General features: G+C 48.2%; 1 protein-coding gene across 2 annotated transcripts in view; it reads right to left on the bottom strand.

Annotated features, from left to right (window-relative positions):
- The window catches only part of SLC6A6 (solute carrier family 6 member 6), a 466,708-nt gene that overhangs the window by 187,106 nt on the left and 262,025 nt on the right, over positions 1 to 17,577 (bottom strand). For both annotated transcript variants that reach the window (XR_011301897.1, XM_069643408.1), the window contains exon 6: positions 9,276 to 9,408. Coding sequence is in view for 1 of the 2 variants with exons in the window: in XM_069643408.1 (XP_069499509.1) it covers positions 9,276 to 9,408 (133 nt within the window). In the remaining variant the exon portion in view is untranslated. The remainder of the gene's footprint in view (positions 1 to 9,275; positions 9,409 to 17,577) is intronic.

Here is a 17,577-nt window from a genome sequence, read left to right as displayed (position 1 = left end):
TAGCCAGGTCTCTGGGGCCTTGCAGAAGGGCCAGTAGGAGTTCTCGGCTCTCGGAACTAGGGGGAGGGCGTTCCATGGGTTAGCTGCTACAGGTGTGAAGCTCACCCCCCCCCCCCCCCCCCACCATCCCCGCCTATTAGACACATATATGTTCCGGCACCATTCTCACTTTGGTTCCATTTTAGGGTCAGGGGCATACAGAACCTTCTGGCAAAGCAACGTTTTTACTCGACCATCAAGATGGCAAGGGGTGAGAATGTGAGAGGGCGTTCCTAAAGGCTATAGGAGTTGTGCTCACACTAAAATATGTCTGTAAAAAAAAACAGAGAGACCGTTTGAGTTCAAACTGTTTCTTGGAAGTGTCGCCAAACCCATTTATAATGTACACTAGCATGTGGGAGCCGGGGCCCAGCTGCAGGCGCCGGGACTTGCCTGCTGAAGTGGAAACATGGGTAAACATTTGGGTAGAGTCATGCCTGGCATCAGGAAGAGCCCAGGCCTACATTTTACACTGCAGCTCATCATGAATATTGATATCTCGCTAGAATATTCACATTATAAAAAGCAAATATCATCACAACATTAGAATAATGTTAACTGTGACTACACATAGCCATGTATTTTTAACAAGGATCAAAGAGGGGGGTCTGTATGTCTAAATTTAACATCCAATGAAGTGCTAGGCGAATAGCACACGAGGCCATTGCCAGAAGGGGGCCACTACATTTTACTACCTGCAGCTTTGATCTCCTATACATTTTATTCTCAAATGAGCCTGTGCGAACCTGTAGGCAGAGAGACGATGAGACAGAGTTTCTGGTGGCACAGTGCATTGAAAAGCAGTCTGGGGTGGGGGGGGTATTGGGAGGGGGGGGGGGGGGGGGGGGAGGAGGGGGGAGAGAGAGAGAGAGAGAGAGAGAGAGAGAGAGAGAGAGAGAGAGAGAGAGAGAGAGAGAGAGAGAGAGAGAGAGAGAGAGAGAGAGAGAGAGAGAGAGAGAGAGAGAGAGAGAGAGAGAGAGAGAGAGAGAGAGAGAGAGAGAGAGAGAGAGAGAGAGAGAGAGAGAGAGAGAGAGAGAGAGAGAGAGAGAGAGAGAGAGAGAGAGAGAGAGAGAGAGATGCCTCTATCAGCTATAAGAAAAAAGTACTGCCCTCGCTCCCTTATGGTAAAGAAGTAGTCGATGGGCCAAGAAATAAAGATCATGATATTCTCGAGGGTTTAGTATGGAAAGGACTGCCACAATGTAAACCTTTGGTAGCCATACACCTGGAGTTGTGTTTGCAATCAATATGTTCACTACTGAATACCAGGAAGGTTAATGTTGATGTTAAAGGTATTTATATAGCGCACCGTCACCAACGGAGTTGGTCTCCAGGTGCAGGTGGGGTGGGTGAAGAGGGCATAGGAAAGTGAAAGGTGGTGTACTGTTGGCAGCTTCAGTTCGGTTTTCACTGTGCGCTGAGCTTGGGTGTGCATATAGGATAAAAGCGAGTCCTTGCGTGCTGTTGTTACAATCTATTTGTTGATTGTTTTTGTGGTGTGGTGAACTCTGTGCGGTTTGCTGTGAGAGAGGTGGTTGTGTGGGTTTTTGCGTGAATTAAGTATGCAGAAATTTGAGGTTTTGGTTAGTGGGTTGTATGTGTTAGGCAAAGTTTGTATGCAGTACCCTCTGGGAACACTATAAACAACTCTGACTACAGGTATAGGAAACCCAACCTTTGGTATAAGCTTGTACTACGCAGTTTTGGTAGCGTGTCGAGCAGCCAGGCTTATCTCAAGAGGGGTCAATGTGAGCTGTAGTGGAGTTACACAGAGATTTACAGTTACAAGTATTCAAATAAACTCTTACACTCAAGGTTTCTTGAATAAGCAATTATTAATTTATTTATCAGTCAGTTAGAATGAGCCTTCTTCAGAAGGGAGCAATATAATAGTAACACTCAAATACACTTCATGAAATATACACTCTTAACATCTCTAAATCATCCATTTTGGGATGGCCCATAGGCACTACCTACACCCTCGGGTGACTACAATTGCTACAGTGCTGGGGACATTAATATATCACTGTTGTATTTAAGATCATATAGTAATAAGTCAAAGGACAAGGTTATTTAGAACATACAAGAGATCACAAATATTCTTAAGCAGGCAAATACTTTTGGATCCCCCCCAAGAAGATTCATTCAGTACAATAGGCTAGGGCAAAGTCAATGGGAAAAAGTCTTATATAGGATGGAACACTTTGATGTAAACAAGGTCACCTCCTACAAATGCCAGGAACCAGAAGGTAAGTTTACATGTAGGTTTATTCTCCAGTAGTAGTATAGTAGAGAAAACACTGGGACATCCACCCAGCCCAGCTTAGGAAGTCCAACTGACCACCGTGGAACCCAGCACTACAAACATCCACCAACACTCCACATTCCCTAGCAGTGACATCACAGCCCCAGTGACATCACACAGATCACATCTCACTCACCAGTGAACACTCACACCAAATTATAACACACCTCCCTCTCTTCAATAGCTTAACAACAGCAACCTCAAAAGGAAGAATACCATAAACACTGCAAGATGGAACACCCTAAAAACCAAAGGAAGAAACCATAAACACCACACGATGGAACACCCTAAAAACCAATTACAACATACCTCCCTGTCTTCAATACCTTAACAGCAACCTAAATGCCTCAAAATTAACAGCCTAGCCACCCCAGAGATAAACCCACAACGCACCAGCTCGAGAGAAAATGGGAACGCGAACCAACGTGCCACAGATATACCCCAGAAAAGCACTATAAATAACCAAACCCACACCAGCTAGAAAATATCCCTAAAACCCAAACTAACTAGCACCCAACAAAATCTAGACAGCATAAAGTAACTAGACAGTACCTCACTGCCCCAAAACAAAATCTAGACAGCACCTCACTGCCCCCAAAACAAAATCTAGACAGCACCTCACTGCCCCAAAACAAAATCTAGACAGCACCTCACTGCCACCCTAAAACAACTAGACAGCACCTCACTGCCACCAGTACAACTAGACAGCACCTCACTGCCCCCCTAAAACCACTAGACAGCACCTCACTGCCCCCAAAACAAAATCTAGACAGCATAAAGTAACTAGACAGCATCTCACTGCCCCAAAACAAAATCTAGACAGCATAAAGTAACTAGACAGCACCTCACTGCCCCCAAATATCTAGACAGCACCTCACTGCCCCCAAATATCTAGACAGCACCTCACTGCCACCAGTGCAACTAGACTGCACTTCACTGCCCCCCAAACAACTAGACAGCACCTAACTGCCCCTTAAGTAACTAACTCTAAAATAAATATGTGGAGCAACACAACCTACAACAGCATGACTGCACACCACTAAAACCCCACTACAAACCCCAGAGCCCACCCGGCCACTCCAGAATTACCCCTACTAACACAGACAAGACACCACAAAACAACAGATAGAACCCCAAACGATGACCAAAAACCCCAGAGCAACCTTAACACTTACGGCATGGCGCTCAAGTCCCTGCGCCAACCCCACACCGACATGTCCAAAAGATGCAAGAAGAAATGACATGGCGCTAAAGTCCCTGTGCCGGCCCCGTATCCCCAAGAGCATGCGACCCGTCCTGCAACAAAACATTGTCACAACACCGCATAATCACCCATGGACCCCACACCCACGAGTCCAAAACAGAAACCCAGGGGAATGTCCTAAACAACAGGCCACTGACATGAACACAACAGCAATAGCATGATAATTAACAGGCCTTCACTACTAACATCGCCCCAAGGCCCAACCCCATGGCATGCACTATCCCTGAGGCCACTACATATGCACAACCACCATAACAGGCCTCCCCCGACACCTACCATACTCAGTCTTCAGTCCATACATGTGCATGAACCCCATAAATTGGGATCCAGTTCCCTCAAGTTTTCCGCCCCACTGTGGCACCTGTCGCAGACACCCAGCTGGTGCATCCATTCCTTGGGAACTTGACCACTCCTCTTTCTCTGTTTCGGAATGCAACCCGCACACCCCGCTTGACCACAAAAGTCCTTGTTGTAGGTCATCCCAGATGCAATAAAGACAAATGTGTCTGCTACTGTCCCAACTACCTCCATGGCCGTTGCGCGATGCCAATAGTCAGCCGCACAGCTGTTCCATGCAGGTCCAATGCACCTCTTCCTTGCCATGAAAAGTCCTCTCTCTGGCTTTCCAGCAGGGTAAATTCACCATGATGCTCCACGTTTGTGGCACGTTCCAAAAGAACATTGTATTCAGATGCCAGATTACGTTCAATCTCACCACGCTGGTGCGTGGGCTGCCTGCCCACCAACGTCATCACACTGTCTGCGGGCACCAAAAAGTAAACACCATACCCAGCTCTGTCCAGGCGCGCAAAACCCATGCCACCGACCCACAGTTTACGCCCCGCTTGCCGCGCGGTAACCATTGTAATTGTCCTCATGAACCAGCAAAGGCCCCGCTCTGCACAATATGATGGCCCCTCCTCAACCGCCATAGTGGTAATCTCTCACAGCCTCACTGCAGACAGAATTTACAGATCCCCTCCGCCGAAACTCCTGGGACACAAAGAATGATGGCTGTCCTTCAATCCGACTCACATTAGCTGCAGCTACTCTCTGCCAAAGCTCCTGCAGCGCTGACTGCCATTAGCCAGCCGTTCCTCCGCCTGCCACGGACCACCCTGACAGCAGGCGCTGGCATCTGGACCCGGTACCAAGCACACCTTCAGCCTCAAATGTGAGACAGCTTGACAGGCCACCGCCACTGACAGCGGGCCACCTCAGCCCCCCATCTGACCCGCCAGACACCATGAGCAACAACAGATCAGACGATTGCTATGCCTTACACGACCTGGTGAGCCTTCCGCTTCCCGCAGGGCCCACTTCCTGGACCCTGACAGTGGACCCCTGCTGCTCCTGCCCTGCCCAGCTAGCAGGATCCGCCAGGCCAATTCCTCTGGCCGTCCAGAACTGGTTAAACTTGCGGATTTCACTTGGAAGTCAGCGCTCCATCTGCCCATTCCCAGCATTAGAACTATCCTCATTGCCAGAGAGGCAAACACGGTCACCTCCTACAAATGCGAGGAATCAGAAGGTAAGTTTACATGTAGGTTTATTCTCCAGTAGCAGTATAGTAGGGAAAACACTGGGACATCCACCCAGCCCAGTTTAGGAAGTCCAACTGACCACTGTGGAACCCAGCACTACAAACATCCACCAACACTCCACATTCCCTAGCAGTGACATCACAGCCCCAGTGACATCACACACATTACATCTCACTCTCCAGTGAAAACTCACACCAAATTATAATGCACTTCTGGTAGGTAAATGGAAAAGTCCTTGCACAATGTTTTAGAAGTCTTTGGAGAAAAGAAGAATCAAATGTAGGGCCACAAGCTGATTAGACTTGTGAGTAGTAGAAGATGCAAGCAACTCTACAGCAAGAGGTACGTTCTCTCAGACTTTGTACAGTTCCTTTTAAAGATGAAGAAAAGATGCAGCAGATGACTCCTGTTCCTGTGCAACTCTGCAGGTCTAATGTTCCCAGCCTAGCTGTCAGTCACCCAGCAGGGTGGCTGTCCTTGCTGGACAGTCAGTCGGCCAATCACCACAGACTGCATTTGGGACTCCTAGGAGACTAAGCACAGGGAGTTTCGGGCACCTCCCTCGCTTCCTGCCTACCCTAGACACTCTGGAGCCAGAGGGGAGCTTCATTCGTGAATCCTGCCAAAGGCAACACGAACAATGGGGCTAAATCTCAAGAAGGACCTTATCACAAAGAAATGGCAAAAAAAAGAAGACCGTAACATTTTGGAAGCATCCTAATCATGTTGACTGCCTTCACAGCTGGCAGCACTCTAGAAGAGTTCCTCTTAGTGGGAAGGCACTGCTCGTGCCACTAATCTGAAAACATCACCTGAGCAGTGCAGGTGGCATAAAGGAACACACGCGCGTGCACCTGTGGCCCCCTATCTTTCTTCTGTGGAAGGATTGGCATGATGGTAGGGAGTAAAAGAAGCAGGGAGGCTACTTAGCCTGCATCTAAGTAGGACATGAATGGATCTAAAGTGAAAGCAGCTTTTTCTTTTTTCCCCCAAAACGTAATGACATGAGCAAGCCACATTCCACATTGATAAGCAAGCACAACCTAAGCAACTACATTGCTGTCACCACCTTGTTATTTTGGTTTACATTGTTTGTCACACGTTTTAGAATGCAATCCCATTTGAGCTAGCCAGTATAGTCAATGGTGAGGGGTAATAGGAGTCAAAGCATCTGTAGAACCAAAAGTTGTAGCCCAAAAAGCATATTTTGAGGACACTAGGATAGAAACACCATTGTTCTGACTCTTACATTTAGGCTCTCTAAATTGTATTTTAAAATATGGACAGTTTATATTAACTTTTAATAGAAGCCAGAAGTTGTAAGGGACTTATTTGTGCAGCTAAATAAGGCAGGATGAGGTGCAAAAACATTTAATTGTATTATTTTATTTATTTATGTAATGAAAATTACAGGGAAAACAGTGGAGGAAGTGCTACATTTTAGGATGAAAGGGTGAGGGATGAGTGCCGTGGGGTTGTCATACAGAGGTAAGGGGAGAGGAGAACGGGGAGATGTGGTGGCATAGAATGCTATGCATGTGGTTCTTCAGAAAGGAGGGGAGTTCAGAGGTTGGATTTAAATAGAGATACGTGGAAGTAGGGCAGAAAGGGAGAGGAATAGCATTCCAGAGTAAGGGAGCGAGGAGAGGAAGAGACTGCAAACGAGAGGGCGTGCAAGGGGCACGAGAGGCGGAAAGGAAGTGAGCCGAGGATGAGAGTAGGGAGCGAAGGGGAGATTACGGCTCGTGTTCATCAACGAAGAATGGTAACCCCTGAAATGATTACCGTTAGTGTGAATCAAACATGATTCTGGGAACTGCAGCAGAGGTTCACAACCGACACCTCTAGAACAGGTAGGTTTTTAACATGTACAAAAGCCCATTGGAAATAAGATTTGGTTGAGATGAGTGTGCAGGGAATTCTATAACTCCGCAGTCAAGACAGGCCCATATTGGCTGCTTCCAAGGGCAGGTAAAACATCATCAATGAAATGAACTGATGATTAGACATCCTGTACATGGATTGTTGGAAAGCTACTTTTTTGTATATATGGGCCCGATAAAGTATGATGAATTGGTGAAGGTTGTTGTAAAGATTTATTATTCGACCTCATGCATAACATACTGGACTGAAATGGCTGCTGTTCAGTAACAAGGACACGCTGATCAATAGCAGCATTATGTTATATTATTTGGCTTTTATACTGCGCAAATCATCACTGTAGTGATCTTTAAGCGCTGAGTCCTTGTCCATGGGTGAGTGAATTGTGACCATGCACAGAGTTTTAAGATTATGGGCAAGACACGGTCATTTGGACATTTAGGCCACAGCGAGACAGCAGTATTATTCCTCGGGTGAAGAGGGAAGTGGCTTCTACTTTCCTGAGATTAATTGTACATTTGCATGTGTTATATCTAACACCAGAAGAGGTCCAGAAGGTAGTTCATGGAAAGCCATGGCTATGGGGCAAGTGCTGAGGCAGTGGTTGAAACCCCGCAAGTGGGGCAGTTCCTTGCTCAGTTGATGACAAATCATGGCAATGGGCTCTAGAGCAAGATTGGTTAGGAGGTGGCTGCATACCCTAAGGTGTCTGCACAAAGGTCAACACAGTCGCATTTCCAGTATTGTTATTTCTGTGAAGGAACCCTTGCGCAAAGACTGGTTAATTCACGCTGCTTATGCGCACATGTTGGTACACACTAAGGGCAATATTTTACAAGTACTGCAAAAATGACAATGCACTGACTTTGCCCGGACTTTGCATGGCAACAATACACTTTGCACAGTTTTATGAATCCGGTTTGTGTCGGCAGTGCAAAGTAACTTTTCAGCAGTGCAAATTCACTGTGAACCGAGCAAATATTCCATGAATCGGGCCCTAAGAGTCAAATAGTTTTGCGCTTCAGGTACCTGGATTACTGAGGAACCTGATGTTCACAAATATTGCTCTGTCGCCGGACTGGAACGAAGCTGCACGCCAAACACCAGCTTCTGGAATTGCCAAGGGGCAGAATGATGGCACTGACATTCCAGTGTGAAGGAACCGCTGCGTGGGAGGTGTCGCCAATGGAGGCACTGTTGCTGGCACAGACACAATGTAAGAGATGGGACATCAAGTAGGCTTTTAGTGAGGGGTTGCGGAATATGCCGTTACAGGTTTTGTGGGCGGGAAACTGATGGGAGAAGATGAAGGGTCGGGCTCGTAGTGAATGTATAGTTGGAGTCGTGGATGGCAGAAGTAATGTTGCTGTCACGCCCCTTCAAAAACAAAGGGGACATCTAGGAGGTACAAGGATTCCAATGGTTGTACCGCTGAAAAGAACAAGCCTGACTTTTGAGTGTACAACACATCAATTCCAACTGCTGGCCCACAGTCTATCTGTGGCATTGTATGCAGTAGGAACATGTGGCTTCATACGGGAGGTGTGAACTGGACAGCCAAACGAGGCCAGCTCATGCCAGCATTAATCACAACCAGCAATGGGAACCGGGCTTTAAACCCAAAAATATAAAGGTTTTGTTGATGTATAAATAGGTTTTTCTCTAGGGCAAACATATTATAGCTAGCTAACAAGAGATCACTGTACAGAACTTGGAGGAGTACAAAGTTCAAAGAATTAGGGGGGGTGCAGGTTTAGGGGTAGGTGAGGTCGAGGTGGTGGAAGGCTATCATTGATTCAGCAGTCAGTCTCCAGTGGGTGTTCATTAAAATTTCCTCTCCCTGACCTATTCCTTTGGGCCCCCTATTTTGTAAGTCTGACAGTAAATTATGTTTGTTACGTGCGTGTGTGTTCCTAGTTAAAAAAAAAAAATAAACCTTATGCCTATCCAACAGGCTTTGCTAATAAGATGTAACAGACAGATCCATAGGCAGTGATCCTTTGCAGGAATAAGGCACACTTTCACCTTGCTACTTGATAAAGTTGTGTGAAATAGGCCATATGGGGGCCCAAGCAAAGAACAAAGTGCTAAGGACGAGTATGTGCGTCCTGAATTCCCATAGTAAATCATTGTAGGCTCCGCCCACTCCCACAGTTAAGTGGTTTTAAGAAAAGTGTGGGCTGATAACTCCGACTGATGTAAAGCAAGAGACTCTGTGTAGACAAGGAAACATGTTTCTTACTTTCCCAGTAGATTTCACTCCTTTCCAGATACAGAAGAAGCAGATGACCCAGACCAGCAGGAGACAGAGCGCCAGGTCCCACTTAATGACTCCAGCATCTTCGATGCCCTTGGACAGGCTCAGCACGTTGTGTCTAATAGATAAAAGAAACATCAGGTCATTGTTGGCTCCAGGGTGAGACAGCACTGGGACGTATACAGGTTGGTGACTGGCTATCATTTCGTAAATGGCACCCAAACACATCGTCATTTCGAGAATATAAGCACCTCCTTGTCGTAAAAACCCTGGAGTGAAGATCAATGTCCACGCAGAGACCAGCTGTGGAGCCACAGCAGTTAGTCCAGGTTGCTTTATTGCACATATGTACATTTATACATCTCCAGTTGCTTGCTGGTATTAACAGGGTACATGGCTAGGTAGATATAGACATATATCAAGTAGCTCAAGAGACACCCATCGGCTATCCTCTCGCATCAAGCTCAGGCCCTCAACTGACATTCATGGAACTCTTACTCATCCCACTTACTCAACATTCCCCTGATCTGTCCATCATACATACACCAACATTCTATCAGCATGCATTCATGGCCAGTGAGACTGAACAGGACTAACTCACACAAATAACACTCCTCCAACAATGATGTCTCACTGCCTCATCACATGAATCCTCCAGAATGATGTGAATATTACGAGACCTTCAGATGTTGTTTGATCTGCCAACCTTCCTTGGATGATACCCATCGTTCACCCATGATACCTCTATTCCATCAGTAGCTTGATTAGAAACGTTTCTGAAGCTGCTAAACACAAAGCAAGGCCTCTATTGGGCGCTGGGAATCTTTATAGTATTCAGTGGGTTGGGATTCTGGCCGTATAGGGATATTTATGGAAGAAATATACTTGTGCATGCAGAGCTGTATCAATCTAATTTTAGTATCTGACGTACGTTTACATCCTAGAATTGCAATGGTATTATAGTATTGAGCAACACATGTATTTTAATATGGAAAACTATATACATACTAAGGGACTTGGGTCTTTAAATTGAGAACTGGTCATACACCCTGATGTTACAAAATGTGTATGATCACCTTGTGGGATGACTGTTCATCAGGTGCCTGCCACAGCAAGGACATAATATAAATATGAAGCTGAGGCTACAGGCTAATAGAGGTCAATCACTGTCCTTGACCTATCCAAGGTTCTTATCTATTTCATGTTCAAGACTAAAATATGTATGCTTGCAGAAGCCCTAACAGGTCTCTAAGGGAAATACGGACTGGCCTTACCCTTCCTAAATTTCCGTCCTCCATAGTTTGTTAGTTTGACACGCGCTTATGAGAAAAAAAGTTAAGACTTGTTGGCCATTCACAGTGTAGTGGTGAGTAGTTCTTTGGGCGTTGTGAGGAAGGGCCCTGTTTGTGCATGATGGGGTCTCAAAACTGAGACTTCATCATGGGATAATGATCACTACCTTTTCCCCTTCAAGAAAATCAAGGCTTGGCACTCCTGCAGTGCCGGCAATGATGGTACTCTCAGCTCCCCTCATGCAGGTGCTGGAGCTGCTCCGGAAATCATTTAGACCAATTGGGACAAGTGAGCTGTACCAAGGTAGCCTCAAAATAGTTCACAAGCAGCTCAAGAAACAAGAGGCATTACACATATTTCATGTGTAAACTTTAACATTTGATATGACCGCATGTAGAAATATACTTATGTTGCCTGGAATATTCATATCATAGACCAGTCTTGCAGTTCCTTTTCATGGGGCGACAGCAGGCAACTCGTGAGAAACCAGATATTAGCCATTAGCCATTAAAACCAACATTCCCCATTCATCCCTTCCCTCACTTGTACCCAATTGGCAGACAGTTTATGTTCTGATTGCTTCCTCTAAAAGAGTATTTTTGGATGCAGCCAAAAGAAGACAATTGCCCTTAAGAAAATACTCAAATGTTGAACATACTGCCTTCTCTAAATCTTGGGCAGGGCGGTAGAGATCTAAAAACATTCGTTCAACTAACATAACATAGAGGATAATAGGCTTGACTCAATAGAGTGGAAGCAACTTTCTAATCCCTGCAACCCTATATTAATGTGGAGCCAAATAGGAGGACAACATGTGGGTGAAGGTATTAGTTTGGCCAAGGTGGACAGAGCCTGCTGAACGGTTGGAATTTGGTGAAGGTGCAGAGTCTGGCAGAGGTGCACTAAAGTTGGGAAGTGAGCACAGGGCAGCAAAAAGCCTAAATACACCACTGCCCAAGAGGCTGGCGAGGAGATAGCCAAGGCGAATGGGAGGAGATTGGCCCAAGAGGCCAGTAGGAGTGAGCCCCACAGGAGTGGACAAGAGAAGGTTCCCAAATGTTTGAGGTAGGAGAGAGCGATAACAGTGAATTGGAAATCCTGCATTTTTCAAGGCAAGGTGTCCAAGAGGACGAAGGAGATGACCAATAGGGTGAAGAAGATGGTAAAGAGAGTAGACATCTAGGGCTAGAATGTAGTGATTAGACAAGGAAAGGAAGGACAAGGAAAGAACAGGAACTAGAGGAAAGGAAGGACAAGGAAATAGAGGAAAGTGAAGCAGAGTGGGTAGAGAAAGTTTTGAATGAGAAATTAAAGGAGGAGTTGTCAGAAATTATTGAGAGGGAAACATTGGGTGACCACTTGAAGAAGGAAGTAAGGAGGTGTAAATGAAGACCAGTGAATGACTAGGGAAGGAGGTAGTTCAGAGAGGTGATAAGGGGGATTTCAGTGAAGAGAAGGTAGTAGATTTGAAGACAAAAAGGGCTACCTCTAGGATGGTAGCTAACAGAGGGAACAGTTTTCTGAGAGTGAAAATAGAGGCTATACATCAGGTCAGAGAGAACGAGTGCAAAAGGTGGCTATAGGAGCAGAACCCTGACAGAGATGAAGGAAGTGGGGAATCTAGTGAGGGGCCTGTTCCATGTTAGGGCAGCCTCCTGTAATCCTCTGGCTCCAATCCATTCTGAAAGCCCATGCTCATAGCCCCACATTAAGAATCCACCCACCAGCACCCAGAGCGGTGCTAAAATCCAAGGAGTAAAGACATTGGGCCTCATTACATGGTAGGCGCTAAGGGATTACCGGTACCGGTAAGGTCACCGGTGCCGGTACCGCAATTTGCGGTACCGTTATTAACGCCTGCCCATTGAGCACTATGAGGGCTGAAATGGGAATGGGGAATGTTTTTTTCAATGGGGATTTACCAGTCCCGCAAAGGTCGGAATAGACCGGTAAGTCCCCATTGAACGAGGGTGGACTTGGTACCGGTATTGGAGGTAGTCATGGCGCTAATAGCGCCATGACTACCTCCAACCTCGTAATGAGGCCCAGTGACTTTTCCATGTTAATGCTGGGCATGGAAATCATGTTCCAAAATGGCTCCCGTCTTTTGAAATACTTCAATGGCAGTGGCCATTTTTCCTGATTTTATTTTCCTGCCTGTGTGGGCGGTGAAGGAAAAAGCGTGCCCGGGAAAGTCAGATTGTGATTGACCTCTTAGCGCGCATTACGAGGTCCTTTAGCGGGTCCCGCTAAGGGCGGCTGGTTTTTTCAGGCGCCCTTAGTGGGACCCGCTAAAGGACCAGGGAGCTAACAACGGGCCCGATATTAACGGGCTTGTTGTTAGCTCCCTCCCCATTCCCATTGAGCCCTATAGGGGCTTGAATGGGAATGGGTTCCCTGAATGGGGAAATACCGGGTCCTCCAAGGTTGGAATGGCCCGGTATTTCCCCATTCAGGGAACCCAGACCCGGTATGCGGTATGGGGGTAGCCATGGCATACTCTTCCACACCGTGGGGCGAGGGCAGGAGCCCCCCCAGCACCCCAGCCCAGCGGCGAAACCACGAGACGACGAGGAGCACGGACAGGGCCTGCCTGACCCTGTCCCCACACGCCGCCTGACCCACGCATGCCGGGCGCAGCGCGGCCTGAAACCGAGGCTGAGCCTCGCTAAAATCAGCTGTAACCGCCGGCAGGCGGATCACGCCGGCGGCCAGCGCAAAGGCCACTCTAAGGCCTGTTGAGGCCTGCTTACCCCCTCACTCACTCTTCCACACCGTGGGGCGAGGGCAGGAGCCCCCCCAGCACCCCAGCCCAGCGGCGAAACCACGAGACGACGAGGAGCACGGACAGGGCCTGCCTGACCCTGTCCCCACACGCCGCCTGACCCACGCATGCCGGGCGCAGCGCGGCCTGAAACCGAGGCTGAGCCTCGCTAAAATCAGCTGTAACCGCCGGCAGGCGGATCACGCCGGCGGCCAGCGCAAAGGCCACTCTAAGGCCTGTTGAGGCCTGCTTACCCCCTCACTCACTCTTCCACACCGTGGGGCGAGGGCAGGAGCCCCCCCAGCACCCCAGCCCAGCGGCGAAACCACGAGACGACGAGGAGCACGGACAGGGCCTGCCTGACCCTGTCCCCACACGCCGCCTGACCCACGCATGCCGGGCGCAGCGCGGCCTGAAACCGAGGCTGAGCCTCGCTAAAATCAGCTGTAACCGCCGGCAGGCGGATCACGCCGGCGGCCAGCGCAAAGGCCACTCTAAGGCCTGTTGAGGCCTGCTTACCCCCTCACTCACTCTTCCACACCGTGGGGCGAGGGCAGGAGCCCCCCCAGCACCCCAGCCCAGCGGCGAAACCACGAGACGACGAGGAGCACGGACAGGGCCTGCCTGACCCTGTCCCCACACGCCGCCTGACCCACGCATGCCGGGCGCAGCGCGGCCTGAAACCGAGGCTGAGCCTCGCTAAAATCAGCTGTAACCGCCGGCAGGCGGATCACGCCGGCGGCCAGCGCAAAGGCCACTCTAAGGCCTGTTGAGGGCCTGTTTGGAGCATCAGGAGCCAGGGGCCACAAACTCTGCCCGTGCTGCTCCAGGTGGAGTGCATAGTCGAGCTTAGAGCCAGGACCCCTTGCCGTCCACCTACAGGGTAAGCATACTGCCCCCCTCCTCCACTATCCACTCCCGACCCTCGAGCTAGAGCCCTGACCTAGCACCTCCTAACATTGCTACGCCCAAGGTCCCACATGCACCGTTGTGCTTCTGAACTGCAACAAAATACTTAATGCACAATCCATAGCCAACCAACCATGCTCTTGCCTTGCTCTGCAATATGCTGCCATCTGACAATAGCACCGTTACCACGGTCGCCCAGCGACCACTGTAATACTGTGTAGTCTCTGTGTTGTGCCTTATGGTCATATCTAGACCACACTACTGTGTTGTGCCTTATGGTCGTATCTAGACCACACTACTGTGTTGTGCCTTATGGTCGCATAGTGACCACACTACTGTGTTGTGCCTTATGGTCGTATCTAGACCACACTACTGTGTTGTGCCTTATGGTCGTATCTAGACCACACTACTGTGTTGTGCCTTATGGTCGCATAGTGACCACACTACTGTGTTGTGCCTTATGGTCGCATAGTGACCACACTACTGTGTTGTGCCTTATGGTCGTATCTAGACCACACTATTGTGTTGTGCCTTATGGTCGTATCTAGACCACACTACTGTGTTGTGCCTTATGGTCGCATAGTGACCACACTACTGTGTTGTGCCTTATGGTCGCATAGTGACCACACTACTGTGTTGTGCCTTATGGTCGTATCTAGACCACACTATTGTGTTGTGCCTTATGGTCGTATCTAGACCACACTACTGTGTTGTGCCTTATGGTCGCATAGTGACCACACTACTGTGTTGTGCCTTATGGTCATATCTAGACCACACTACTGTGTTGTGCCTTATGGTCGCATAGTGACCACACTACTGTGTTGTGCCTTATGGTCGCATAGTGACCACACTACTGTGTTGTGCCTTATGGTCGTATCTAGACCACACTACTGTGTTGTGCCTTATGGTCGTATCTAGACCACACTATTGTGTTGTGCCTTATGGTCGCATAGTGACCACACTACTGTGTTGTGCCTTATGGTCGCATAGTGACCACACTACTGTGTTGTGCCTTATGGTCGTATCTAGACCACACTACTGTGTTGTGCCTTATGGTCGTATCTAGACCACACTACTGTGTTGTGCCTTATGGTCGCATAGTGACCACACTACTGTGTTGTGCCTTATGGTCATATCTAGACCACACTATTGTGTTGTGCCTTATGGTCGTATCTAGACCACACTACTGTGTTGTGCCTTATGGTCGCATAGTGACCACACTACTGTGTTGTGCCTTATGGTCATATCTAGACCACACTATTGTGTTGTGCCTTATGGTCGTATCTAGACCACACTACTGTGTTGTGCCTTATGGTCGCATAGTGACCACACTACTGTGTTGTGCCTTATGGTCGTATCTAGACCACACTACTGTGTTGTGCCTTATGGTCGTATCTAGACCACACTATTGTGTTGTGCCTTATGGTCGCATAGTGACCACACTACTGTGTTGTGCCTTATGGTCGCATAGTGACCACACTACTGTGTTGTGCCTTATGGTCGTATCTAGACCACACTACTGTGTTGTGCCTTATGGTCGTATCTAGACCACACTACTGTGTTGTGCCTTATGGTCGCATAGTGACCACACTACTGTGTTGTGCCTTATGGTCATATCTAGACCACACTATTGTGTTGTGCCTTATGGTCGTATCTAGACCACACTACTGTGTTGTGCCTTATGGTCGCATAGTGACCACACTACTGTGTTGTGCCTTATGGTCATATCTAGACCACACTATTGTGTTGTGCCTTATGGTCGTATCTAGACCACAATATTGTGTTGTGCCTTATGGTCGCATACTGTGCCCTGATTTTGCTGCCCACATTGCATTCTGTTTCTAGTTGTGCCATGTTGAACGATACCCTCGCCATGCCTCAACAATCCACCAGCTCACCAGCTGCCCCACTGGCATTCCTCTCCAACATTCCTCCCACCTACTTCCTACCATCATTCTTCACTGAAAGCATCCCCACAGCACGTCATCCTCCACCCAGCATAACTTCCTACACCAGACCCATCCACACCAGGAACCAACTCCTAGGTCTCCGTTCTAGATACCCTAGACTCACCCACCAAGCACCTCCCACCACTCTTAACACGCCTAACACGCCATCCCTTACAGTCAAAACACCCTTACCTAAACCCACCATGCCGCACCCCATCCCGGCGACACCACTCAACACCACCCCTACCTCGGCCCAACACACACACAACCTACAGTGTGCCCTCATAAACGCCAGATCCATCCCTGCCCATGCCATTGAAATTCACGAACTCCTAATTAGCTTGGACCTCGACATCTTAGCCATCACCGAGACATGGCTGCACAGCGCTGCAGGGCCAGCCCTCAACCTTACTATCCCACAGGGGTACGCCATTATCCGGCAAGACCGCCTCTCCTCAGTAGGTGGTGGGGTAGCATTCATCCTGAAAGACCACCTCGAGGCCAGACAAATCACCTCCAATCTAGGTGACAACATAGACTCTCTAGCTATAAAAATTGCCCTCTCCCCTAACTCCACCATCACCTTCAACCTAGTCTACCGCCCGCCCGGCCCCCTAACAGAGTTCCATGAGAACCTTGTACACCGCCTAACAGAAAACCTAAAACTCACCTCCAAAAGCATCCTTCTAGGTGACCTTAACCTGGGGTATAACGATAAAAAGGACAAGCCTGCTAAATCTCTTGCACTAGCCTTAAAAGAACTAGGCTTCGACCAAAAAATAACCTCACCCACACACAACAAAGGCCGTATCCTGGACTGGATAGCTGACCACAACTGTCACGTCGACATTAGCTCCATCACCCCGACTCCTTGGTCAGATCACCACCTCATTCACTTCTTTATTCCCGCTGTATCTAACACAAACAAACCTAACCCCATCCCCCCAGCACTGGCAAGATGTGTAAAAAATCTCACTAAAGATAAAATTACACCCCACCTTCACATCCTCTCCACAGACCTCAAGTCATCTGACCCGTCAGAATTAGCAGATATCTACAAGAGCACCATAAGCACCGCCATTGACGCCATTGCCCCCTTGCAGACCAAAAAAGCCAAAACTATCAAACACTCAAATACCTGGTTCTCCACTGAACTTAAAGAACTCCGCTCACAGAAAAGAAAAGCTCTAAACTCCTGGCAGAAATCGCCTTCCCCAGCCACCCTATCCTCCTACAAAAAAATCACTGCCCAATACAAAAAAGCCATAATCACAGCTAAATCAGTCTCTTATAATGATAGAATTGCTAATGCAAGCTCCGAATCCAAAGAACTCTTCGCCATTTTCAACGAACTCACCACACCGGCCACCAA

Source organism: Ambystoma mexicanum, chromosome 2p (genome assembly GCF_040938575.1).
Source record: "Ambystoma mexicanum isolate Mex_15411 chromosome 2p, UKY_AmexF1_1, whole genome shotgun sequence".
In the NCBI taxonomy this organism is placed as follows: Eukaryota; Metazoa; Chordata; class Amphibia; order Caudata; family Ambystomatidae; genus Ambystoma; species Ambystoma mexicanum.
Note: the sequence above shows the minus strand (reverse complement) of the source record. Positions and strands in the feature narration are given on the sequence as shown.